Source organism: Aotus nancymaae, unplaced genomic scaffold (assembly GCF_030222135.1).
Source record: "Aotus nancymaae isolate 86718 unplaced genomic scaffold, 86718_ANA_hifiasm-v0.15.2.pri h1tg000028l, whole genome shotgun sequence".
NCBI lineage: Eukaryota > Metazoa > Chordata > Mammalia > Primates > Aotidae > Aotus > Aotus nancymaae.
Genome location: NW_026988441.1, coordinates 30,685,017 through 30,709,784, shown reverse-complemented (window position 1 = coordinate 30,709,784; position 24,768 = coordinate 30,685,017). Strand labels below are relative to the sequence as shown.

Here is a 24,768-nt window from a genome sequence, read left to right as displayed (position 1 = left end):
TGGGCTGAAGTGCAGTGGTGTGATCTCGATTCACTGCAGCCTCCGCCTCCCGGGTTCAAGCGATTCTCCTGCCTCAGCTTCCTAAGTAGCTGGGATTACAGGTGTCTGCCACCACACCTGGCTAATTTTTGTATTTTTAGTAGAGATGGGCTTTCACTATGTTGGTCAGGCTGGTCTTGAACTCCTGACCTCAGGTGATCCACCCATCTCAGCCTCCCAGAGTGCTGGGATTACAGGCATGAGCCACTGCACCTGGCCAGCAATCTGACTACCAAAAAGAAGGTGTGGACCCCTGGATTAGGTGGTTATCTTGTCACCACAGCTCCTCTGTGTGCAGAACTATGAGTATGCCTGCGTGTGCATGTGTGTGTGTTTTTCTGTGTGCATCTGTGTGTATGAATGCCTGAGGGTATCTCCCAAACTCAACTTGCTGTGATTGTCAGCCTGAATTTTTGACAGGATCTTGGTGTACTGTGTGCAGGGCTGTCTGCGTCCATACTACTGATGTGTGTTTCAGGTTTGTTTGTTTTTTTTTTGAGACAGAGTCACTTCATCATCCAGGCTGGAGTGCAGTGATGCGATCTTGGCTCCCTATGACCACTGCCTCTCGGGTTCAAGCGATCCTTCGGCCTCAGCCTCCCAAGTAGCTGGGATTACAGGCGTGTACCCCTGTGCCTGACTAATTTTTTGTATTTTTAGTAGAGATGGGGTTTCATCATGTTGGCCAGGCTGGTCTTGAACTCCTGACCTCAGGTGATTTGCCCACCTCGGCCTCCCAAAGTGCTGGGATTACAGACGTGAGCCACTACGCCCAGCCTAAATTTTTTTTTAATTAGCTGAGCGTGGTGGCGTGCACCTGTGGTCCCAGCTACTCACTCAGGAGGCTGAGATGGGAGGCTCGCTTGAGTCCATTCCAGGCTCTAACTAGAGCCCAGGGAGAATCAAAACATAATCACACTGCCATATGGTAAAGCATAGGGACAGGTGAAGAAATGCCATCACGTTGTCACACAGGCAAGTCAGTGTCACTGACAGCCACAGGCATAGAGACCTGATGTCACAGGGAAAAAACTGAGTGTGTTCTCACACCCAGTATGAAATCACAGGGACACAGTCACCCAGTGGCACAGGGAGAGGCACGAGGACACAGTCACACAGGTGTAGGACATTTGTCACCCACAGATCACACTTATTCATGGCTGTAGTTTCCTAGGACAGTCTTATTAAAATAACTATTGTTCTTTTTTTTTTTTTTGAGACAGGATCTCACTCTATTGCTCAGGCCGGAGTGCAGTGGTGCGATCTTGGCTCACTGCAACTTCTGCCTCCCGGGTTCAAGCAGTTCTCCTGCCTCAGCCTTCCAAGTAGCTAGGATTACAGGCACTTGCCACCATGCCAGGCTAATTTTTGTATTTTTAGTAGAGATGGAGTTTCAGCATGTTGGTCAGGCTGGTCTCGAACTCCTAATCTGTGATCCACCCACCTCGGCCTCCCAAAGTGCTGAGATTACAGATGTGAGCCACCACGCTTGGCCTGACTATTCTGAATAATGACCCTGGCACTTGGTCTCGGAGAGTCACACTGTGCCCACATGTTACTCACCTGGACACCAATAATACAGACACAGTCGCAGGGTAGTTGATAGTCACAGGCACATTGCCTTATAAACACAGCCTCAGCTGGGTGCAGTGGCTGACGCCTGTAATCCCAGTACTTTGGAAGCCAAGGGGGTGGATCTTGAGGTCAGGAGTTTGAGACTAGCCTGGCCAACATGATGAAACTCCATCTCTACTAAAAATACAAAAATCAGCTGGGCATTGTGGTGCGTACCTGTAGTCCCAGCTACTCAGGAGGCTGAGGCAGGAGAGTTGCTTGAACCCGGGAGGCAGAGGTTGCAGTGAGCTGAGATTGTACAACTGCATTCCAGCCTGGGCAACAGATTGATACTCTGTCTCAAAAAAACACACACAAAAAAAACACACAGTCTCACTGTCACCCCTAGACCTACTGCCACATGGTGCTTAATCAGTCACTGGGACTTTTAGGGATAAAGTCACCCAGTCACCCATGCTTGGGACAACACCCAGAGACAATGGAATCTGTGATCCTACCGTTACACATAGTCACTGCGAAGTCCATGTGGGTATCCACAATCACATATACCATCGCACTGACACATTCCCCAAGACACACTATTTTTTTGTTTAGACAGGGTCTGACTGTGTTGCCCAGGCTGGAATGCAGTGGCACAATCATAACTCACTGCAGGCTTGACCTTCTGGGCTCAAACAATCCTGCTGAGTAGCTGGGACCTCAGGCATATGCCACCACTCCCAGCACTTTTGGAGGCCGAGGCGGGTGGATCATGAGGTCAGGAGATCGACACCACCCTGGCCAATATGGTGAAACCCCGTCTCTACTAAAATACAAAAAAAAATTAGCCAGGCGTGGTGGCACACACTTGTAGTCCCAGCTGTCTGGGAGGCTGAGGCAGAAGAATTGATTGAACTCAGGTGGTAGAGGTTGCAGTGAGACGAGATTGCACCACTGCACTCCAGCTGGGCGACAGAGCAAGACTCTGTCTCAAAAAAAAGAAAAAAAATTTTTTTTTTTTGGTAGAGACTGGATTTTGCTATGTCACCCAGGTCGGTCTCAAACTCCTGACCTCAAGTGATCTTCCTGCCTTACCCTCCCAAAGTGTTGAGATTATATGCGTGAGCCACCATGCCTGGCCTGTGCCCCTTTTCTTGACCCTGTGCTTGGGCATAAATGCATTTGTGTCTGTGACCGTGCTTCTCTGCCCCTATAATGGTGTCCCTGTGCCCAAGGTGACAGGGCTGTGTCTGTATAACAGAGCCTGACTCATGACAGTGTCGCTATGTGGCAGTGTGACTGCATCTATGTGACACAGTATGTGTTCCTCTGCCTGCAGGTGACAGTGTGCCCACGCTGGTGACAAAGTGGTAATGCTGTGTGTCCCTGTGGGCGACAGTGCGACAGTGTCAATGCGACAGTGCCTGTCTTACTTGACTTGGGCCGCCATAAGAAAGTCCCATAGGCTGAGTGGCTTAAACAACAGACATTTATCTTTCTCATAGTTCTGGAGACTGGCAGTTCCAGGTCAGGGTGCCAGCATGGTTGGTTCCTGGTGAGGGCTCTCTTCCTGGCTTACAGATGGCTGCCTTCTTATTGCGTCTTCACATGGTGGGGAGAGAGCCTTAGTGTCTCTTCCTCTTGTTTTTTATTTTTATTTTTTTGAGACAGGGTATTGGTCTCTCACCCAGGCTGGCGTGCAGTGGCATGATCACAGCTCACTGCAGCCTTGACCATCTGGGCTCAAGTGGTCCTCCTGCTTCATCCTCCTGAGTAGCTGGGACTACAGGCACATGCCACCACACCTGGCTAATTTATTTATTTATAGTAAGACAAGGTCTCTCTATGGTGCCCAGACTGGTCTCAAACTCCTGGCCTCAAGCGATCCGCCTGCCTCAGCTTCCCAGAGCACTGGGATTACAGGTGTGAGCCACTGTGGCCAGCCTCTTCCTCTTCAGATAAGGGCACTAATCTCATCATGATGGCCCTTCCTCCATGACCTCATCTAACCCTAATTACCTCCCAAAGGCCCTTTCTCCAAGTGCCATCCCATTGGGGATTAGGGGTTCAACACAGGAATTTGGTAGGAGACAAACATTCAGTCTCTAACAGTGTCTTTGTGACTGACGCCATCTGTGTGAGTATAGTTGTATCTCTGTGGTTGTCCAAATGCCCATGAGTGTCACTGTGCCTGGTTGACTTTTTAACCTGGTGACTGTTCATTGGGGAGTCAGGTGTGTCAACATGGGTATGACAGTATGATTTTTTTTTTTTTTTAATGAGATGGAGTCTCGGTCTGTCACCCAGGTTGGAGTGCAGTGGCGTGATGTTGGCTCACTGCAGCCTCCACTTCCCAGGTTCAAGTGATTCTCTTGCCTCAGCCTCCCAGGTAGCTGGAGTTACAGGCACACATCACTACACCCAGCTTTTTTTTTTTTTTTGAGACCAACTCTTGCTTTGTCACCAGGCTGGAATGTAGTGGTACAGTCTTGGCTCACAACAACCTTGCCTCTCGGGTTCAAGCTATTCTCCTGGCTCAGCCTCTCAAGTAGTTGGGACCACAGGCATGCACCACCGCGCCCGGCTAATTTTTGTATTTTTGTTTTTTCCAAGTTCAGGTCAGATGGGTAATGTGCTGATGTCGTAACAAGGTTCGAGGGTGGCACATCTCACACAAGCGTGTGAACACCCAATCATCATGCTCATGAACTACAAAAGGATCTAACTAATTTTTGTATTTTTAGTAGAGACAGGGTTTCACCATGTTGGCCAGGCTGGTCTCAAACTCCTGACCTCAAGTGATCCACCAGTCTTGGGCTCCCAAAGCACTGGGATTACCCAGCCTATGATTTATGTTTCTGTCTCTTTGGGTTTCAGCCCCTGGGTGACAGTGTCTGAATCTAGATAATGTGACTATTCCTGGGGCCACAGCGTGCCTGTGTCTGTCCCTGTGCAAATCCCTGGAGGTGAAGAGGGACCGTGACAATGTGTCTGTCTCTAAGCCTGGGGTGACAGTGTGCCTGTGTATCATTGCTCAGACTGTCCCCCATAACAGGGTAACTTTGTCCCTAGGACTGGCCCTGTGAGTGATGGTGTATGGATAAAAGAGTCTGGGTGGAAGTGGGGCTGCCTGCAGGTGGCAGTGCGACAGTGTCACTGTGCCCACCCTTTGGATGAAGTGTGATGCATCTTCATGATGGTTTGTCTGTGACCCATGCCTGTTCCTGTGAATGGCTGCGTGTCTGGGACTAGGTTGGTGGGGCGCTTCAGGCTAGCCTCACTGCCCAGTATTCCACGCTCACAGGAAGTCCTGACCTTGGGGCCGTGGAGCTGCGCATCGAAGAACTGCGGCACCATTTCCGAGTGGAGCACGCGGTGGCCGAGGGTGCCAAGAACGTACTGCGCCTGCTCAGCGCTGCCAAGGCCCCGGACCGCAAGGCTGTCAGTGAGGTGAGGGGCGGAGCTTTCATTAGAGGTGGGGCTTTAGCTGGGGGCGCGGCTTCAGCAAGCGGCGGGGACTTTGCCAGGAACGGCCACGAGGGGTGGAGCCTCAAAGGGGGTGTAACCTTCATACGGGGTGGGGCAACTGCCAGAGTAGCCTGCTGTGAGGGGCGGGGCGTCAGGAACAGTGCCCTCTGAGGGGCGGGGCCTCAGTGAGGGGCGTGGTTTCAGGCAGGAATGGCCCTCCGTGAGGGGAGGGGCCTCTGCAAGGGGCAGGGTCTAGTTTTCCCAGGGGTGGGACCGAGTTGGTTTGAGGTTTAGCCCTCTAGGGAGGAGTCCAGTGCGAGACTCAGTCAGCCTGGTGGTGGGGCCTAAGCCTGCACTTGGGAAGGGGCAAGCCTGGTTCGGCCCCCAGAACCACACTTTCCATCATAGGCCCAGGAGAAATTGACAGAATCCAACCAGAAGCTGGGGCTGCTGCGGGAGGCTCTGGAGCGGAGGCTCGGGGAGCTGCCCGCCGACCACCCCAAGGGGCGGCTGCTGCGAGAAGAGCTCGCTGCAGCCTCATCTGCCGCCTTCAGCGCCCGCCTGGCCGGTCCCTTCCCCGCCACTCACTACAGCACCCTGTGCAAGCCCGCTCCGCTCACAGGTAGGCCTGAGACCTGCCCCTCCCACGCAGCCCTGGGCCTCTGACTCCTCTCATTTCCTCATTCCTGTGACCCCGAACTTCAATCACCACTCTCCCCAACCCTGGACTCCCATCCCACTGTCCCCTCCTCTCTCCAGTAGACACCCCATTGCACCCTGGGCTCTTGCCCCTCCCCACTCCTCAATTTCTCCACCCCTCCTCACCTGGCCCAGTATTTTCCCCAGCCCTTGTCCCCCACCTCAGCCTCACAACCCTCAGCCATGAGCCTCCTACCCCCTGCTGCAGACCAGCCAGCCCCACCTTCCCTCAGACCCCTCAGCCATCTACCCCTCCAGACCAGCCCCACCATAGACCCCCTAGCCCATCTCAGACCTCAGATTGTCCACTGAATCCTCCCCGAGAACTCCTAGTCCTACCCTGTTTCTGCTTACCTGGGCCGCTGGCCTACACCCTGAACCTCTCTTCTGCCTCGAAACTCCCACATCCGAGCCCCTCCCGGCAGGACCACTTGTCTCATATTCTCCTATCCCAGCATGGACATCCCGGCCTCAGGCCCCGTGCTCCACCCTGGCTGTTCTTCACTGGCTCCCACTTGTACCATGGCTGTGTCTGGATGTGTCCCCTCCCCACTGTGGTCCCCTCCTCTCAGCCTGTCCCATACATGGCCCCCTGCTGAACTTTCCCCTCCTGCAGGGACCCTGGAGGTATGCGTGGTGGGCTGCAGAGACCTCCCAGAGACCATCCCCTGGAACCCTACACCCTCAGTGGGGGGACCTGGGACCCCAGACAGCCGCCCCGCCTTCCTGAGCCGTCCAGCCCGGGGCCTTTACAGCCGAAGTGGAAGCCTCAGTGGCCGGAGCAGCCTCAAAGCAGAAGCAGAGAACAGCAGTGAGTGGGCATCGTGGACCCTGAGAAATGGGGTGGCATGGGGGACCCGGAATGCCCCATATTTCTAATCCTTTAAAAAATAGGCCAGGGGCCGGGCACGGTGGCTCATGCCAATAATCCCAGCACTTTGGGAGGCTGAGGCAGGTGGATCACAAGGTCAGGAGTTTGAGATCAGCCTGACCAATATGGTGAAACCCTGTCTCTACTAAAAATACAAAAATTAGCCAGGCATGGTAATGCACTCCTATAGTCCCAGCTACTCCGGAGGCTGAGACAGGAAAATTGCTTGAACCCAGAAGATGGAGGTTGCAGTGAGCTGAGATTGCACCACTGCCCTCCAGCCTGGGCAACAGAGTGAGACTCTGTCTCAAGAAAAAAAAAATAGGCCATGGGTCGGGCATGGTGGCTCACACATGTAATGCCAGCACTTTGGAAAGCCAAGGTGGGCAAATCACTTGAGGTCAGGAGTTTGAGACCAGCCTGGCCAACATAGTGAAACACTGTCTCTACTTAAAAATACAAAACTTAGCTAGGCGTGGTGGCGCACACCTGTAATCCCAGCTACTTGCAAGGCTGAGGAGGAGAATTACTTGAACCCAGGAGGTGGAAGTTGCAGTGAGCCATGATCGTGCCACTGCACTCCAGCCTGGGTGACAGAGTGAGACTCCTTCTCAAAACAAAACAAAAAGAAGCAGGCCAGGTGCAGCACCTCATGCCTATAATTCCAGTACTTTGGGAGGCTGAGTCAGGAGGACTGTTTGAGGCCAGGAGTTTGAGACCAGCCTGGGCAACATAGCAAGACCCCATCTCTACAAAAAATAAAATGTAAAAATTAGCCAGGTGTGGTGGCCTGTACCTGTAGTCCTAGCTATTGTAGAGGTTGAGATAGGAGGATCACTTGAGCCCAGGAGCTCCAGGCTGTAGTGAGCTATCATTGAGCCATTTCACTCCAGCCTAGACAACAGAGTAATACCCTGTCTCTAAATTAAAAAACAACAACAACATTCAAGTTTATTTTTTATTTATTTATTTTTTTTTTTTGAGACGGAGTTTCGCTCTTGATACCCAGGCTGGAGCGCAATGGCGCGATCTCGGCTCACCGCAATCTCCGCCTCCTGGGTTCAGGCAATTCTCCTGCCTCAGCCTCCTGAGTAGCTGGGATTACAGGCACGCGCCACCGTGCCCAGCTAATTTTTTTTTTTGTATTAGTAGAGACGGGGTTTCACCATGTTGACCAGGTTGGTCTCGATCTCTTGACCTCGTGATCCACCCGCCTCGGCCTCCCAAAGTGCTGGGATTACAGGCTTGAGCCACCGCGCCCGGCTCAAGTTTATTTAGATTAAAAAAAGAAAAAGAAAAACGAAACGAGAAACCAGTATGTCATACTCATTAGGATGACTAATACTATTTTTAAAACCCAACAAAACAAACAGAAAATAACAAATGTTGGTGAGGATGTGGAGAGAAGTTAGAACCTTTGTGCACTGTTGGTGGGAATGTAAAATGGTGCAGCCGCTATGGAAAATATATTGGCATGGCTGACACCTGTAATCCCAGCACTTTGGGAGGCTGAGTGGGGACAGATCACCTGAAGTCAGGAGCTCGAGACCAGCCTGGCTATCATGGCAAACCCCATCTCTACTAAAAATACAAAAATTAGTTGGACGTGGTGGTGTGTGTCTGTAATCTCAGCTACTCAGAAGGCTGAGGTAGGAGAATTGCTTGAACCCAGGAGACAGAAGTTGCAGTGAGCAGAGATCGTGCCACTGCACTCCAGCCTGGGTGACAGAAAGAGACTCTGTTTCAAAAAAATAAAAAAATACATACATATACACACAAACACATATATATATACATATTTATACATACATATATATACATATATATACACGTGTGTGTGTGTGTGTGTGTGTGTGTGTGTGTGTATGTATATGGAGTTCCTGAAACAATTAAAAACAGTAGCCAGGCCAGGAGCAATGGCTCACAGCTGTAATCCCAGCACTTTGGGAGGCCGAGGCAGGTGGATCACTTGGGGTCAGGAGTTTGAGACCAGCTTGGCTATCATGGCGAAACGTCGTCTCTGCTAAAAATACAAAAGTTAGCTGGGCATGGTGGCAAGTGCCGGTAGTCCCAGCACTCCAGAGGGTGAGGCAGAATTGCTTGAACCTGGGAGGCGGAGGTTGCAGTAAGCCGAGAACATGCCACAGCACTCCAGCCTGGGTGACAGAGTGAGACTCTGTCTCAAAAAAAAAAAACCGCTGAAAAAAAACCCACAAAAAAAACAAACAATCCAGAGTAACTATATGATCCAATTCTACTTCTGGGCATATCCCCAAAAGGATTAAAAACAGGGCTTCAGAGGTTCCATAATGTATACATATTTCAAAACAACGTGGTGTACTTGACAAATACATATAATTTTTATTTGTCAGTTTTAAAAATAGTGATAGAAAAATATATAAAAATAAAAGGATTTCAAAGAGATATTTGTATACCTGTGTTCATAGCAGCACTATGAAAGCCAAAAATGGAAGCAATCCAGTGTCCACCAATAGATGAATGGATAAACAAAACGTGGGCCAGCCATACAATGGAACATTACTCAGATTTAAAAAGGAAATAAGGCCCGGAGCAGTGGCTCACGCCTGTAATCCCAGCACTTTGGGAGGCTGAGGTGGGCGGACTGCCTGAGGTCAGGAGTTTGTGACCAGTCTGGCCAAGATGGCGAAACCCTGTCTTTACTAAAAATACAAAAAATTAGCCAGGCTGGTGGTATGCGCCTGTAATCCCAGCTACTCCAGAAGCTGAGGCAGGGGAATCGCTTGAACCAGGGAGGTGGAGGTTGCAGTGAGCAGAGATTGCACCCACTGCACTCCAGCCTGGGCAACAGAGTGAAACTCCATCTCAAAAAATAATAATAATAAAATGAAAAAGAGAGAAGGCTGGGTGTGGTGGCTCAGGCCAATAATCCCAGCACTTTGGGAGGCTGAAGCGGGCGGATCACAAGATCAGGAGTTCAAGACCAGCCTGGCCAACAAGGTGAGACCCTGTCTCTACTAAAAGTACAAAAAATTAGTCGGGCATGGTGGCAGGCGCCTGTAATCCCAGCTACTCGGGAGGCTGAGAAGAGAACTGCTTGAACCTGGGAGGCAGAGATTGCACTACTGCACTCCAGCCTGGGCAACAGAATGAGACTCGCTCTCAAAAAAGAAATAAAAAATATATATAAAATAAAATAATATAAAAAAATAAATAAAAAGGAAAGAAATCTTTCCAGGTGTGGTGGCTCAGGCCTGTAATCCCAGCACTTTCAGAGGCCGAGGCAGGTGGATCACTTCAGCTCAGGAGTTTGAGACCAGCCTGGGCAACATGGTGAAACCCCATCTCTATTAAAAATACAAAAAATTAGCTGGGCGTGGTGGCACATACCTGTAGTCCCAGCTACTCAGGAGGTTGAGGTAGGAAAATCGCTTGAGCCCAGGAGGCAGGAGTTGCAATGAGCCAAGATCATGCCACTGCACTCCAGCCTGGGCAGTGAGTGATGTTCTATCTCAAAACAAAAAATAGGGGGAAAGAAATCCTGTCCCATGCTGCAACATGGATGAACCTTGAGGACATTAGGCTATGTGCCAGTCCCAAAAAGACAAATATTTTATGATTCCAGTTATGTGATGTCTCTAGAGTAGTCAGACTCATAGACAGAAAGTGGAATGATGGATGCCCGGGGGTAGAGGAAGCGGGGAATGAGGAGTTATTTAATGTGGACAGAGCTTTGGTTGTGTAAGGTAAAGAGTTCTGGAGGTGGATGGTGGTAATGGTTGCACAGCAGTATGAATATACTTAATGCCACTGAACTGGACACTTAAACATGACTGTGATGGCCGGGTGTGGTGGCTCATGCTTGTAATCACAGCACTTTGGGAGGCTGAGGCAGGCAGATCACGAGGTCAGGAGTTTGAGACCAGCCTGGCCAACGTGGTGAAACACCATCTCTACTAAATATACAAAAATGAGCTGGGCGTGGTGGCAGGCACCTGTAATCTTAGCTACTCGGGAGGCTGAGGCAGAGAATTGCTTGAACCCGGGAGGTGGAGGTTACAGTGAGCCGAGATGGCACCACTGGACTCCAGCCTGGGCGACAGAGCGAGACTCAATCTCAAAGAAAAAAAAATGATAAATTTTATGTTATATGTATTTTACCATAATTTTTAAAGTGTTATATGTATTTTACCATAATTTTTTTTTTGAGATGGAGTTTCAATCTTGTTGACCAGGCTGGAGTACAATGGTGCGATCTCTGCTCACTGCAATCTAAGCTTCCAGGGTTCAAGTGATTCTCCTGCCTCAGCTTCCCGAGTAGCTGGAATTACAGGCATGCACCACCATACCTGGCTAATTTTTGTATTTTTAGTAGAGACCGGGTTTTACCATGTTGGCCAGGCTGGTCTCGAACTCCCAACCTCAGGTGATCTGCCTGCCTCGGCCTCCCAAAGTGCTGGGATTACAGGCATGAGCCACCCTGTGCCCGGCCTCATAATTTTTTTAAAAAGAAAATTTAATTCCTAATCTTGTGGCTAAAAAAGAAGAAAGAAAATTAACACATATGTACCAAAAAAAAAAAAAAAAAAAAAAAAAAAGATAGTGTTGGGAAGAATAACAGGAGAGCAAATACCCATGTTACCACCACCTGGGTTCAGAAATAGAATATTGTGAGGCCAGGCAAGGTGGCTCACGCCTGTAATCCCAGCACTTTGGGAGGCCGAGGCAGGCAGATCACCTGATGTCAGGAGTTCAAGACCAGCCTGGCCAACATGGTGAAACCCTGTCTATAAAAAAAAAAGAAATAGAATATTGCAGCCAGATGCCTTGGCTCATACCTGTAATCCCAGCACTTGGGAGGCTGATTCAGGAGGATCACTTCAGCCCAAGAGTTCAAGACCAGCCTGGGCAACATAGTAAGACCTTGTCTTTACAAATAATAAAAAAATTGGGATACATGTTGTCAGGCCCTCCTGAGTCTGTGTCACAGAAAAGAAAAATAATGGGGGAAAAAAAAGAAAACAGATGAATCAAAAATGTGGTCCCCGCTACTTAGGAGGCTGAAATGGGAGGACTGCTTGAGCTCAGGAGGTCAGGGCTACAGTGAGCTGTATTTGCACCACTGGACTCCAGCCTGGGTGACCAAGCGAGACTCCATCTTAAAAAGAAAAGAGAAAAAGACCGGGTACAGTGGCTGATGCCTGTAATCCCAGCACTTTGGGAAGCCGAGGTGGGTGGATCACGAGGTTAGGAGTTCAAGACCATCCTGACCAACATGGTGAAACCCCATTTCTCCTAAAAATACAAAAATTAGCCAGGGGTGTTGGCGGTGGTGGCTGGGGTGTGGCACTTGTAATCCCAGCTACTCGGGAGGCTGAGGCAGGAGAATCCCCTGAACCTGAGAGGCGGAGGTTGCAGTGAGCCAAGATTTCGCCACTGCCCTCCAGCCTGGGTGACAGAGTGAGACTCCATCTCAAAAACAAACAAAACAAAACAAAACAAGAAAAAACATTGTTTTGGGAGACTCATCTATTTTGTTGTGGGAAGCTATAGTTAATTCGTATTTTTTCCTGCTTAATAATCCATTATGTTAGACTAAGCCATATCAAATTGCTTTTTTCTGAAAGCAAAAAAAAAAAAATAGTTAAATATCAGCGATTTCATACTTCAGCTATTAAGACTGTATTGCAGTTTTAAAATATTAATTCTCCTGTTAATGGACTGTGGGATGCCTCTATTTTGGGCCATTATATATACTTTATATAGATGTATCTCCTGATGTATACCCACATGCATTTTACTAGGGTAATCTTTAGGAGTGGCTGGGTGCGTGGCTCATGCCTGTAATCCCAGCACTTGGGAGGCCGAGGCAGGCAGATCACTTGAGGTCAGGAGTTCGAGACCAGCCTGGCCAACATGGTGAAACCCCATCTCTACTAAAAACACAAAAATTAGCTGGACATGGTGGTGTGTGCCTGTAGTCTGAGCTGCTTTGGAGGCTGAGATGTGAGAATCTTCAAGTCAGGAGGTAGAAGTTGCAGTGAGCCAAGATTGCGCCACTGCACTCCCGCCTGGGAGACAGAGCCAGACTCTGGCTCAATCAATCAGTCAGTAAATCCTTAGGACTCTGTTGCTGAGACTTCCATGTAGAATAAAAGTGAATTTGGATCCCTGCCTCACCTTATACTATAGTAAAAAAATCAACTGGATTTAAAAACTTTAATGTTGAATGCAAAACTTTACAGTAGCAGAAAAGTTACGGAGGGAGGATTTCTTTAAAAAAGATAGTAGACGGCCAGGCCTGGTGACTGATGTCTGTAATCCCAGATACTTGGGAGGCCGAGGCAGGAGAATCATTTGAAGCCAGGAGTTTGAGACCAGCCTGGGCAACATAACAAGACTCATCTCTATCAAACAAGGAAAAAAAAAAAAGAAAAAGGTAATAGAGATGCCCCTTTCTGCCAGCATTTTCTTTTTTCTTTTCTTCTTTTTTTTTTTTTGGTTTGAGACAGTTTTACTCTTGTTGCCCAGGCTGGAGTGCAATGGCGCGCGCTCAGCTCACTGCAACCTCCGCCTCCTGGGTTCAAGTGATTCTCCTGCCTCAACCTCGTGAGTAGCTGGGATTACAGGCATGCACCACCATGCCTGGGTGATTTTGTATTTTTAGTAGACATAGGGTTTCATCACATTAGTCAGGCTGGTCTCGAACTCGTGACCTCAGGTGACCCTCCTGCCTCAGCTTCCCAAAGTGTTAAGATTACAGGCATGAGCCACTATGCCCAGCTGTTTTTCTTTTCTTTTTTTGAGACAGAGTCTTGCTGTGTCAACCAAACTGGAGTGCAGTGGCACGAGCTCAGCTCGGTGCAACCTCAGCCTCCCGGATACAAGCAATTCTCCTGCCTCAGCCTCCCAAGTACTGGGCGTTACAGGTGTGTGCCACCACGCCCAACTAATTTTTGTATATATTGTAGAGATGGGATTTCGCCATGATGGCCAGGCTGGTCTCAAATTCCTAGCCTCAAGTGATCCGCCTGCCTCGACCTCCCAAAGTGCTGGGATGACAGGCATGAGCCACCTTCGCCTGGCCACTGCCAGCGTTTTCTGACTGAGCCCTCTCCCCATTTCAGATGAAGTCAGCACTGTGCTTAAGCTGGATAACACAGTGGTGGGGCAGACGTCTTGGAAGCCGTGTGGCCCCAACGCTTGGGACCAGAGCTTCACCCTGGAGCTTGAGAGGGTGAGCTGTGTTGAAGGGCAATAGGGCTGAGAGGAGGAGGGCTTCCATGCCTCCGGCACCCTGAGTGATGGCCCTCTTCCTCTCCCTCCAGGCACGGGAACTGGAGTTGGCAGTGTTCTGGCGGGACCAGCGGGGCCTGTGTGCCCTCAAATTCCTGAAGTTGGAGGATTTCTTGGACAATGAGAGGCATGAGGTGCAGCTGGACATGGAACCCCAGGGCTGCTTGGTGGCCGAGGTACAGCCCACCCCTGACCCTGAGAAAATGCTTCTTCTCCCTCACTCCCCAGCTTCCAGTTTTCTAGAAGGAAAAAAATACATTTTAGGTCTGACTCTTCCAGAAGGGGAAGATAAGTTTTAGGCTCTTCTAGAAGAGGAAAATAAGTTTTAGATCCAACTCTTCTAAAAATGGAAGATACGTTTTAACTCTGCCTTTTCTAGAAAGAGAAGATGCTTTTTAGGTCAGGCTCTTCTAGAAGGGGAAGATGCATTTTAGATCTGCTTTTTCTGTAAGGGGAAGACACGTTTTAGGTCAGGCTTTTCTAAAAGGGGAAGGTATGTTTTAGATCTATCTCTTCTGGAAGGGGAAGATATGTTTTAAATAGATGTCTTCTAGAGGGAAAGATATGTTTTAGATCAGGCTCTTCTAGAGAGGGAAGATAGGCTTTAAATCTGCCTGTTCTAGGCTGGGCATGGTGCCTCACACCTGTAATCCCAGCACTTTGGGAGGCCGAGGCAGGTGGATCACTTGAGGCCAGGAGTTCAAGACCATCCTGGCCAGCATGGTGAAAACCCACCTCTACTAAAACTACAAAAATTAGCTGGGTATGGTATCAGGCACCTGTATTCCCAGCTACTTGGGAGGCTGAGGCAGGAGAATCCCTTGAACCCCTTAGGCGGAGGTTGCAGTGAGCTGAGATCATGCCACTCCACTCCAGCCTAGGCAACAGAGTGAGACTCTGTCTCACAAAAAGAAAAAAAAGAAAAAAAAAAGGCCACATCAGTGATATGACCTTAGCTGGGTTTGGTTTCGTTCCGAAGCAACATATTCAAAAAAACAAAAAGAAGAGGAAGAAGAAGCTGATTTCCAAATTTAGAAATGTTTAAAGAAAAAAGTAAATAAATTATAAAATTTCATCCAGCCAGGAAAGAGATACAAAACCTGGCAACGTGTTGTGGTGTTTGCTTCCAGAGCCACGGTCAAGAGAAAGTGATTCCCACAGCTGTGGGAGGGTGACAGTCTGAACGGAGGTGTCCTGTCTTTGGCAGTGTTCACACTGGGGCCTGGTCATCCTCTGTGGCAGGGCTGTCCCGTGCTCTGGAGGACGTTTAGCAGCACCTCTGGCCACTGCTTACAGGATGTTGGTGACTCCGCCTCCCCTGAGCTTTGACAGCCCAGAGACCTCCAGACATTGTCAAGGGTTTTCGGTTGGGAACTCCCATCTGAATAACATTTCTAGCCGAGTTCTCATAGCATAAGCCGGGCTCTGTAGCAAGCACTTTGCCAACATGAACTCGTTAATTGTCACAGCCACCCAACAAAAGAGGGACTGTTATTACTCAAACTTGACAGTGGAGGAAACTGAGGCACAGAGGAGGAAAATCACTTGCCCCCTCCTTTAGCCAATTTATCCTAAAAAACGCTTTTACTATTCCCCCAACCTAAACGTGTACCCTGTTTTACGTATATATATAGCATAGGTTACCTATGTATGTATGCACACACAGTCTATCTACCTACCTACTAGCCTTCCTATCCATCCATCCATCCTGTCTGTTTTTCTATGCATTCATCCATCCATCTTATCTATGCATTATGTATTCATCTATACTAGGTATCTATATTATGTTTATCTCATCCATCCACCCATCCACCCATCCACCCATCCACCCATCCATCCATCCATCCATCCATCTATCCATTCATCTATCTATATTATCTATCAACCAATCTGTCTTTGCATCATCCATCTATAATATCTATCAGTCATCTTATCCATCCATCCATTCATCCATCCATTTGTCTATCCATCTATCCATCTATCCATGTGTCTGTATTGTCTATCAGCCAATCTGTCTTTGCATCCATCCATCTATATTATTTATCAGTCATCTTATCCATCCATCTGTTCATCCATATCCATCTCTGTATATTCCTCTCTCTTATGTCTACCCATCTGTTCTCTATCTCTATTCTCTATATCTAGCTTCTTTTTTTTTTTAATAAAGACGGGGTTTTTACCATGTTGGTCAGGTTGGTCTTGAACTCCCGACCTCAGGTGATCCGCCCACCTTGGCCTCCAAAGTGCTTGGATTACAGGTGTGAGCCACCACGCCCGGCCTATTCTCTATATCTATCTGTGGCTCTCTCTATTTTTTTCTGTATAGCTGTATTTATCTACATATCCATCCATCCTTCTCGCTATCTCTGTGTGTCCCTATCTCTATCAATCTTCTCTCTAGCTGTAACTACCCAGCCATCCAACCCCTGTCTCTGTCTACCTGTCTCTGTATCTGTCTATCTGTTTATCCATATCCCCAAGCAGAGGTTCTTCCCTGGTCTGACCATCAAGGACCACTGAAAGAAAAGGGCGTGGAGAGGGGTTGACTTCAGATGGCAGAGCTTTAAAACTGTTCTTCCATTCAGAACACAGCCCAGAACCAAATGGAAAGTGGTGGTGGGTGGCCTGGCGGACAAATTTTTTTTATTATTATTTTTTGAAATGGAGTCTTCCTCTGTCACCAGGCTGGAGTGCAGTGGCAGTATCTCGGCTCACTGCAACCTCTGCCTTCCGAGTTTAAGTAATTCTCCAGCCTCAGCCTCCCGGGTAGCTGGGACTACAGGAGCCCGCCACCATGCCCGGCTAATTTTTGTATTTTTAGTAGACACGGGGTTTCACCATGTTAGCCAGGATGGTCTCAATCTCTTGACCTCATGATCTGCCCACCTCGGTGTCCCAAAGTGCTGGGATTCCAGGTTTGAGCCACTGCGCCCCGCCCTGGGGGACAAATTCTAAAGCGTTTCTCCTCGCCTTCGAGGTCTGCTGGTAGCATTCTGTTTTGTTTGTACGCCTCTACAGAAGCACCATCCCCTAGAACTTTCTGCAGCACCAGCCCATGGGACTTTTGGCCGGGTGCCATGGCTCACGCCTGGAATCCCAGCACTTTGGGAGGCCAAGGTGGGCGGATCGTTTGAGGCCAGGAGTTCGAGACTAGCGTTGATGACCTCCTCGTTGTCACCTGGTACTTGGATTGAATTTGACACCCCATGAGCAGAACCCCACTCGAGTGCGCATGCCTGTGCTCCTAGGGGCTTCCTCACCAAGCTGTCTGCCTGCAGGTGGGCAGGGCGACCTCACCTTTTGGTCCCTTCCCCCAGGTCACCTTCCGCAACCCTGTCATTGAGAGGATTCCTCGGCTCCGACGGCAGAAGAAAATTTTCTCCAAGCAGCAAGGTGAGAGGCTGCTCCAGAGCCCCTCGGGGAGAGGCCGGGGGTCCTGGGAGTGTCACGAAGGGTGACACCTGCCCCCGTCCCCCCAGGGAAGGCGTTCCAGCGTGCTAGGCAGATGAACATCGACGTCGCCACGTGGGTGCGGCTGCTCCGGAGGCTCATCCCCAACACCACCTTCAGCCCCGGGGCTTCTCCGGGATCTGAGGCCCGGACCGCCAGGTAAGGAAGGAGGGCCCCAGGGACCCGGCTGCCCCTCGAAGCTTTCCAGGGTCTTGCGTCCGAGACACACCCTTCTCTCTTCTGCTGCAGTGACATATCGGTGGAGAAGCTGAACCTCGGCACCGACTCAGACAGCTCACCCCAGAAGAGCTCGCGGGATCCTCCTTCCAGCCCATCGAGCCTGGTGAGGGTCCCCCCTTCCTTCCCCGTAGGCCTGGCCTGGGCAGCGTCAGGGGTTCTGCTCCAGGCGCAGAGACTGCTACGAACTTCCCTGGAGTCACGCAGCATGTCTATGCTGGCTAAAAACATGTGCCCAGATCTCCATCCTGGTTAAAAAGCGGCTCATGCCTATAATCCCAGCACTTTTGGGAGGCGGACAGGGGAGGACCACTGGAGCCTGGGAGTTTGAGACCAGCCTGAACAACACAGTGAAACCCCGTTTCTATAAAAAATTAGCTGGATATGGGCCGGGTGCGGTAGCTCACACCTGTAATCCCAGCACTTTGGGAGGCCGAGGCGGGTGGAATATGGGGTCAGGAGTTCAAGACCAGCCTGGCCAATATGGTGAAACCCCATCTCTACTAAAAATATAAAAATTAGCTGGGCACAGTGGTGGGCACCTGTAATCCCAGCTACTCAGGAGGCTGAGGCAGCAGAATTGCTTGAACCCAGGAGGCAGAGGTTGCAGTGAGCCAAGATCACGCCACTGCACTCTAGCCTGGGCAACAGAGCAAGACTTTGTCTCAAAAACAAAAAAAATTAGTTGGGCGAGGTGGTGGGCGCCTGTAATCCCAGCTACTTGGGAGGCTGAGGCAAGAGAATTGCTTGAACCTGGGAGGCGGAGGTTTCGGTGAGCCAAGATCGCACCACTGCACTCCAGCCTGGGCGACAGAGTGAGACTCCGTTCCCAAAAAAAAAAAAGAGAGAGTAGTGTTCTCTAGGCAGAGGTTCCCAAAAGCCGGGAGCCACAGCAGGGCGTGCAGGGTGATAGAAATGTTCCTCGTCTTGATCTAGGTCAGAGGGCAGCACCCATTTTCCGTAAAGGGCCAGAGAGTCAATAGTTTTGGCTTTGTGGGCCAGACAGTCCCTGTCTGCTTTGTAGTTTGAGAGCAGCCACAGACGATCTGTACACCGTAAGAGCGTCTGTCTTCCAGTCAAACCTCATTGGTAGTACACGCTGAAGTGCGGACGTCGTAGAACTTTCATGAGCGATGAAATATTACTCCTCGTTTCATTTTTTTCCCCAACGACTTTTTGTTTTTTTCCCCCAATCAGTTTTTTAAAACTGATTTTAAATGTAAAAATCAGTTGACCTGCGGTCCCAGCTACTCGGGAGGCTGAGGCAGGAGGATGACTTGAGCTCAGGAGTTGGAGTCCAGTCTGAACAACATGGCCAAACTCCAAAACGCCGGGTGCAGTGACCCACGCCTGGAATCCCAGTGCTTTGGGAGGCCGAGGAGGGCGGATCATGAGGTTAGGAGTTCGAGACCAGCCTGGCCAACATGGTGAAACCCCGTCTCTACTAAAAATACAAAAAAAAAAAATTAGCCGGGCATGGTGGTAGGTGCCTGTAATCCCAGCTACTCGGGAGGCTGAGGCAGGAGAATTACTTGAACCTGGGAAGTGGAGCTTGCAGTGAGCCGAGAAGGTGCCACTGCACTCTAGCCTGGCCAAGAGTGAGACTCTATCTCAAAAAAAAAAATGTGAAAGCCATTCTTAACTCTTACAAACTTGATAAAAATAGAATGCAGAATGGGCCACCAGCCGGCGTTTGCCAACTCCTAGGCTGGGTGATGGTTTGCTGGGTGCACACATATGTAACCTGTTCCTCTTGCCCACCTTACTGAATGCATTTTATTTATTTATTTAGAAATGGAGTCTCACTCTGTCGCTGAGGCTGGAGTGCAGTGGCGTGATCTTGGCTCTCTGCAACCTCCGCCTCCTGGGTTCAAGTGATTTTCCCACCTCAGCCTTCTGAGTAGCTGGGACTACAGGCACGCGCCACCATGCCTAGCTAATTTTTATATTTTTAGTAGAGATGGGATTTCACCATGTTGGCCAGGCTGGTCTGGAACTCCTGACTTTTAAGTAATCTTCCCGCCTCAGCCTCTCAAAGTGCTGGGATTACAGGTGTGAGCTACTGCGCCCAGCCTGAATGCATTTTACCTTTTTTTTGAGACAGGGTCTTGCTCTGTCTCCTAGGCTGGAGTGCAGTGGTGCGATCATGGCTCACGGCAGTCTCAAACTCCTGAGCTCAGATTATTCTCCCACTTCAGCCTCCCAAGTAGCTGGGACTACAGGTGTGCACCACTGCACCTGGCTCATTGTATATACATATCTCTATTTTTTTTTAGAAAGTGGAAGTAGTTATAAAGTAATTATAAAGTACTTTTGTTTTAAAAATTATACCTGTAATCCCAGCACTTTGCGAGGCTGAGGTCATGTGTTTGATACCAGCCTGGGTAACATAGTGAGAGCCCATCTCTACCAAATAAACAATTAGCCAGGCATGGTGCCTTGAGCAATTCTATTGTCTCAATCTCCCGAGTAGCTGGGAGAACAGGTGCCCGCCACCACACCCAGCTAATTTTTAAATATTTTTAATAAAGACAGGTTTCACCATGTTGGTCAGGCTAGTCTCAAAGTCCTGACCTCAGGTGATCGGCCCACCTCGGCCTCCCAAAGTGCTGGGATTTTAGGCATGAGCCGCTGCGCCCGGCTGATAAAATATATTTGGAATGTAAAACGTGCTGGGGAAAGAAATAAAGCTGAGAAGGGGCACAGGGCGTGTGAGGGGTTCTGTTGTTGAATGCGGTGGTCAGCGGAGCTGACGTTTGAGTAAGGGCTTGGAGGTCAGTGAGGAGCCACGCAGGTGTCAGAAAAGAAAAGTTCAGGAAGAGGGAACAGCTGTGCAGAGGTCCTGGGGTAGAATCGTGCCTGGTTTGTTCAGGGTGCAGGGTGGGGTGGAGTGTGGCTGGCGGAGAGTGAGTGAGGAGTGTGTGGGAGGAGACATGAGGATGGGGTCGGGGGGCCAGATACCGCTGGGCCTTGGAGGCTGTTGTGGTTACGAGGGCCTCTCTGACTCCCCTTACTCTGGCCTCCTCTCTCCGCCACAGAGCTCCCCGATCCAGGAATCTTCCACCACTCCCGAGCTGCCTTCGGAGACCCAGGAGACCCCAGGCCCCGCCCTGTGCAGGTGACACCCCTCCCCGGCCCCCTGCCCACCACCCCTGCTTGCCTGGGTTCCTGTTCCCATCAGTGGCCTCTCTCCACAGCCCTCTGAGGAAGTCACCTCTGACCCTCGAGGATTTCAAGTTCCTGGCGGTGCTGGGCCGGGGTCACTTTGGGAAGGTGAGGTGGAGGGCAGGGAACTGGGGGGCCGAGAGTCCAGACCCCCAGGTCCCTGGCTGGCCGCTAAAACCACCCCTGCCCACTCTGATTCCAGGTGCTGCTCTCCGAATTCCGGTCCAGCGGGGAGCTGTTTGCCATCAAGGCTTTGAAGAAAGGGGACATTGTGGCCCGAGACGAGGTGGAGAGGTGGGGACCTGCTCTGGTCCTCTGGGGACCTTGTTTCCTCTCTTGGGAAATGAGAGACAAAGCAGTCTCTGTGGCTGTAGGGAGAGTGACTCATAGTTGTTATTAACGCCAGGCGCGGAGGCTCTCGCCTGTAATCGCAGCACTTTGGGAAGCCGAGGGGGGTGGATCACGAGGTCAGGAGATCAAGACCAGCCTGGCCAAGATGGTGAAACCCTGTCTCTACTAAAAATACAAAAATTAGCCAGGCATAGTGGCAGGCGCCTGTAATCCCAGCTACTTGGGAGGCTGAGGCAGGAGAATCACTCGAACCCAGGAGGTTGAGGTTGCAGTGAGCTGAGATCATGCCAGTGCACTCCAGCCTGACTCTGCCTTTCACCCACGGTTGTCAGGTGCTCTCTACAGAATGCCTAACCCCTCTAAACATTTGGTACAGGCACCGAGACTGTCCTTGGTCTTCCCAGCATCCTTTTGATAATCAGGAACCCAAATCAGAAAGACTGAAACAAGTAAAGAAATTTATTGGTCTGGATCAGAAAAGTTCAGGAGGGGGCTCCCTTCAGGCACGGCTGTATCCAGGTGCTAAGATGACATTTCTCAGTTCTGCTTTCCTCTGTGTGGGCTTTGCTTGCCGTCCAGGAGTCTGAGGTAAGGGGTGGCCATATTCTCTGACCTCTGCCTTCCGCCCCTCCCCAGCCTGATGTGTGAGAAGCGGATCTTGGCAGCAGTGACCAGCGCGGGACACCCCTTTCTGGTGAACCTCTTCGGCTGTTTCCAGACACCGGAGCACGTGTGCTTCGTGATGGAGTACTCGGCCGGCGGGGACCTGATGCTGCACATCCACAGTGACGTGTTCTCCGAGCCCCGTGCCGTGTGAGCCGGGTCCCCCAGCCCGGGCCCCTGCCTCCCACCCCAGCATCTGACACCTTAGTTCCCCCGAGAGGCTGGCAGCCTGCTTCTCGCCCCTCCACCCTCAGGCCTTGCCTCCCCCAGCCTCCTGGAGCTTTGGGGAGACTGGGGGGCTTTTGAGGATGTGGGAGCCAGGCTTATGTAACCCTCCCTGCTGGCAGGGTGGCCCCGCCCCGCTCAGCAGCCTCTGTCTCTCTGCAGCTTTTATTCTGCCTGCGTGGTGCTGGGCCTACAGTTTCTTCATGAACACAAGATCGTCTACAGGTGTGTGCATGTGTGCGTGCATGTGCACTCTGCCCGCTGTGGGAACAGGCCACAGACCCCCGCTCATCCCTCTTTCCACCCCCACAGAGACCTGAAGTTGGACAATTTGCTCCTGGACACTGAGGGCTACGTCAAGATCGCGGACTTTGGTCTCTGCAAGGAGGGTGAGGGCTGGTCTCGGGATTAGACACAGGATGGGGGATGGAATGGGGTCCCTAATCTACTCGGGGTACCCCCCACCCTGACCCTGGGACAGGGCAGGCTGTGTGGATGACCCTACATTGGGCTGAGTGACTCCTCCGGCCCCCATAACCTCACATGGCCTTGCTGTCCCCAGGGATGGGCTATGGGGACCGGACCAGCACATTCTGTGGGACCCCAGAGTTCCTGGCCCCTGAGGTGCTGACGGACACGTCGTACACGCGGGCCGTGGACTGGTGGGGGCTGGGCGTGCTGCTCTACGAGATGCTGGTTGGCGAGGTGAGGCCCCACCCCTGTGTGCCTCAGATGCCACTGGAACCTGCGTGTGCCGGGGGATGGGATCCAAGTCTGACTCCACCACATGCTGTGTGATTGAGGGCTGCTGCCTCTGCCACTCTGGCCTGTTTCCACATCTATAAAATGGGACATTTCCCTGCCCGAGTAAACCAGCACCCAAGAGCTGCAGCAGAGCCAAGGGCTCAGGCCCGGCTGGGTCTGGAGCAGCCAGACGAGGGGTCTCATTCACCCTGGGCCTCCCTCTCCCCAGTCCCCATTCCCAGGGGATGACGAGGAGGAGGTCTTTGACAGCATCGTCAATGATGAGGTTCGCTACCCCCGCTTCCTGTCTGCCGAAGCCATCGGCATCATGAGAAGGGTGAGGATCCCCACTGTGGGGTGGGCCTGGGGAGGGCCTGGAAGGAGACAGGTCCTGACACAGTGCTCCTTCCTCCAAGCTGCTGCGGAGGAACCCAGAGCGGAGGCTGGGGTCCAGCGAGAGAGACGCGGAGGATGTGAAGAAACAGCCCTTCTTCAGGGTGAGGTTCCCCCAGGGACCCCAGCCACCCAGCCCCCTCCTAGGGCCAGTTCATCACCCATGCCGGACGCCCCCCAGACTAGCTGCTTCGCCTCAAGGGCCTCTTGCACCTCCAGGGCAACATCATCACCTCCTTTGACCCTCTGATTCCCTCCCCTACTTTTGTTCCCCCAGGGACCCTCCTAATCCCACGTCTCCACTTTTTTCTTTTTTTTTTTTTTTTTTGAGCCAGGGTCTTGCTCTGTCTCCCAGGAGGGAATGCAGTGGTGCAATCTCGGCTCACTGCAGCCTCCGCCTCCTGGGTTCATGCGGTTCTCCTGCCTCAGCCTCCTGAGGAGCTGGGACTACAGGCGCCCACCACCACGCCTGGCTAATTTTTGTATTTTTAGTAGAGATGGAGTTTCACCATATTGGCCAGACTGGTCTTGAACTCCTGATCTCAAGTGATCCACCCACCTCGGCCTCCCAGAGTGCTGGCATCAGCCACCGAGCCCAGCCAGGCCTGGCTAATTTTTGTATTTTTAGTAGAGATGGGGTTTCATCATGTTGGCCAGGCTGGTTTTGAACTCTTGGCCTCAAGTGATCCTTCCACCTCGGCCTCCCAATGTGCTGGGATTACAGGCGTGAGCCACCATGCCCGGCCTCTACTTTTCCTAATCTGGCTTCTCCACCAGGCTCTGGCAGGTGATCCCTCTTGAGCCCCAGTCTCCCCAGTCTCCCCAGCCCACTTTTCCTTTATACACTGACTCCTCTCCATGGTCCCCCAGACTCAGGACTGGTCCCCCACGGCAGCACGCCCCCTCCTTAGCCTCCCAGGCTGACTCTCCCCCCTGCTGCCCTCCCCTGCAGACTCTGGGCTGGGAAGCCCTGTTGGCACGGCGCCTGCCGCCGCCCTTTGTGCCCACGCTGTCCGGCCGCACCGACGTCAGCAACTTCGATGAGGAGTTCACTGGGGAGGCGCCCACACTGAGCCCGCCCCGCGACGCAAGGCCCCTCACAGCCGCGGAGCAGGCGGCCTTCCTGGACTTCGACTTCGTGGCCGGGGGCTGCTAGCCCCTTCCCCTGCCCCTGCCCCTGCCCGTGAGCTCCTAGTTTTTAAAAAGGCCTTTGGGATTTGCCTGATCCATGCAACCTCCATGTCTTCTTGTGTGCAGTCGTTGGGGACAGGGCCGTGCTTGGAGGTGGGGACGTTTGGATGGCAGGTGGCTGGGTGGTCGTGGGAGTCGCGAGTGATGGGGGTGTCATCTGAAGAGGATCAAGGGACGGTGTGGACTCGGGGCTGTTCGTATGATGGGCAGTGTGGGTAAGCCGAGATGAGAGAGAGGTCGGGATTGTGGTGGGGGGCACCCAGGAGCAGGGGACAACATGGTTTGGGGATAGGGTTTTGGGGCTGTATTGGAAGAGCTCAAAGCCACAGTGAGCAGAATGGTTGCGGAAGTCGGTTAGGGCGGCGGCAAGGGCAGGAAACGCCCCCAACACCCTGTCGCTCAGCTCCCAGGGGAGCCCCAGCCCCCGCCGCCCGCGCAGTGCG

The 24,768-nt window shown here is 51.4% G+C and overlaps 1 protein-coding gene and 1 non-coding gene across 2 annotated transcripts in view; one reads left to right on the top strand and one right to left on the bottom strand.

The window, feature by feature from the left end:
* Nucleotides 1–24,360, top strand: part of PKN1 (protein kinase N1) — a 39,976-nt gene extending 15,616 nt beyond the window's left edge. Inside the window, exons 5-22 of the mRNA XM_012457797.3 lie at nt 4,898–5,043; nt 5,470–5,683; nt 6,377–6,571; nt 13,738–13,847; nt 13,939–14,082; nt 17,224–17,299; nt 17,386–17,515; nt 17,606–17,699; nt 20,632–20,711; nt 20,791–20,866; nt 20,961–21,052; nt 21,746–21,922; nt 22,160–22,222; nt 22,310–22,386; nt 22,560–22,702; nt 22,971–23,078; nt 23,158–23,238; nt 24,087–24,360. Of these exons, the coding sequence (XP_012313220.1) occupies nt 4,898–5,043; nt 5,470–5,683; nt 6,377–6,571; nt 13,738–13,847; nt 13,939–14,082; nt 17,224–17,299; nt 17,386–17,515; nt 17,606–17,699; nt 20,632–20,711; nt 20,791–20,866; nt 20,961–21,052; nt 21,746–21,922; nt 22,160–22,222; nt 22,310–22,386; nt 22,560–22,702; nt 22,971–23,078; nt 23,158–23,238; nt 24,087–24,290 (2,210 nt within the window). The 3' untranslated portion in view covers nt 24,291–24,360. The remainder of the gene's footprint in view (nt 1–4,897; nt 5,044–5,469; nt 5,684–6,376; nt 6,572–13,737; nt 13,848–13,938; nt 14,083–17,223; nt 17,300–17,385; nt 17,516–17,605; nt 17,700–20,631; nt 20,712–20,790; nt 20,867–20,960; nt 21,053–21,745; nt 21,923–22,159; nt 22,223–22,309; nt 22,387–22,559; nt 22,703–22,970; nt 23,079–23,157; nt 23,239–24,086) is intronic.
* Nucleotides 4,211–4,314, bottom strand: LOC135276881 (small nucleolar RNA U13). Its single transcript, XR_010344435.1, has one exon. It is a non-coding gene; the product is annotated as a small nucleolar RNA U13 (small nucleolar RNA).
* Nucleotides 24,361–24,768: the final 408 nt, after the last annotated feature.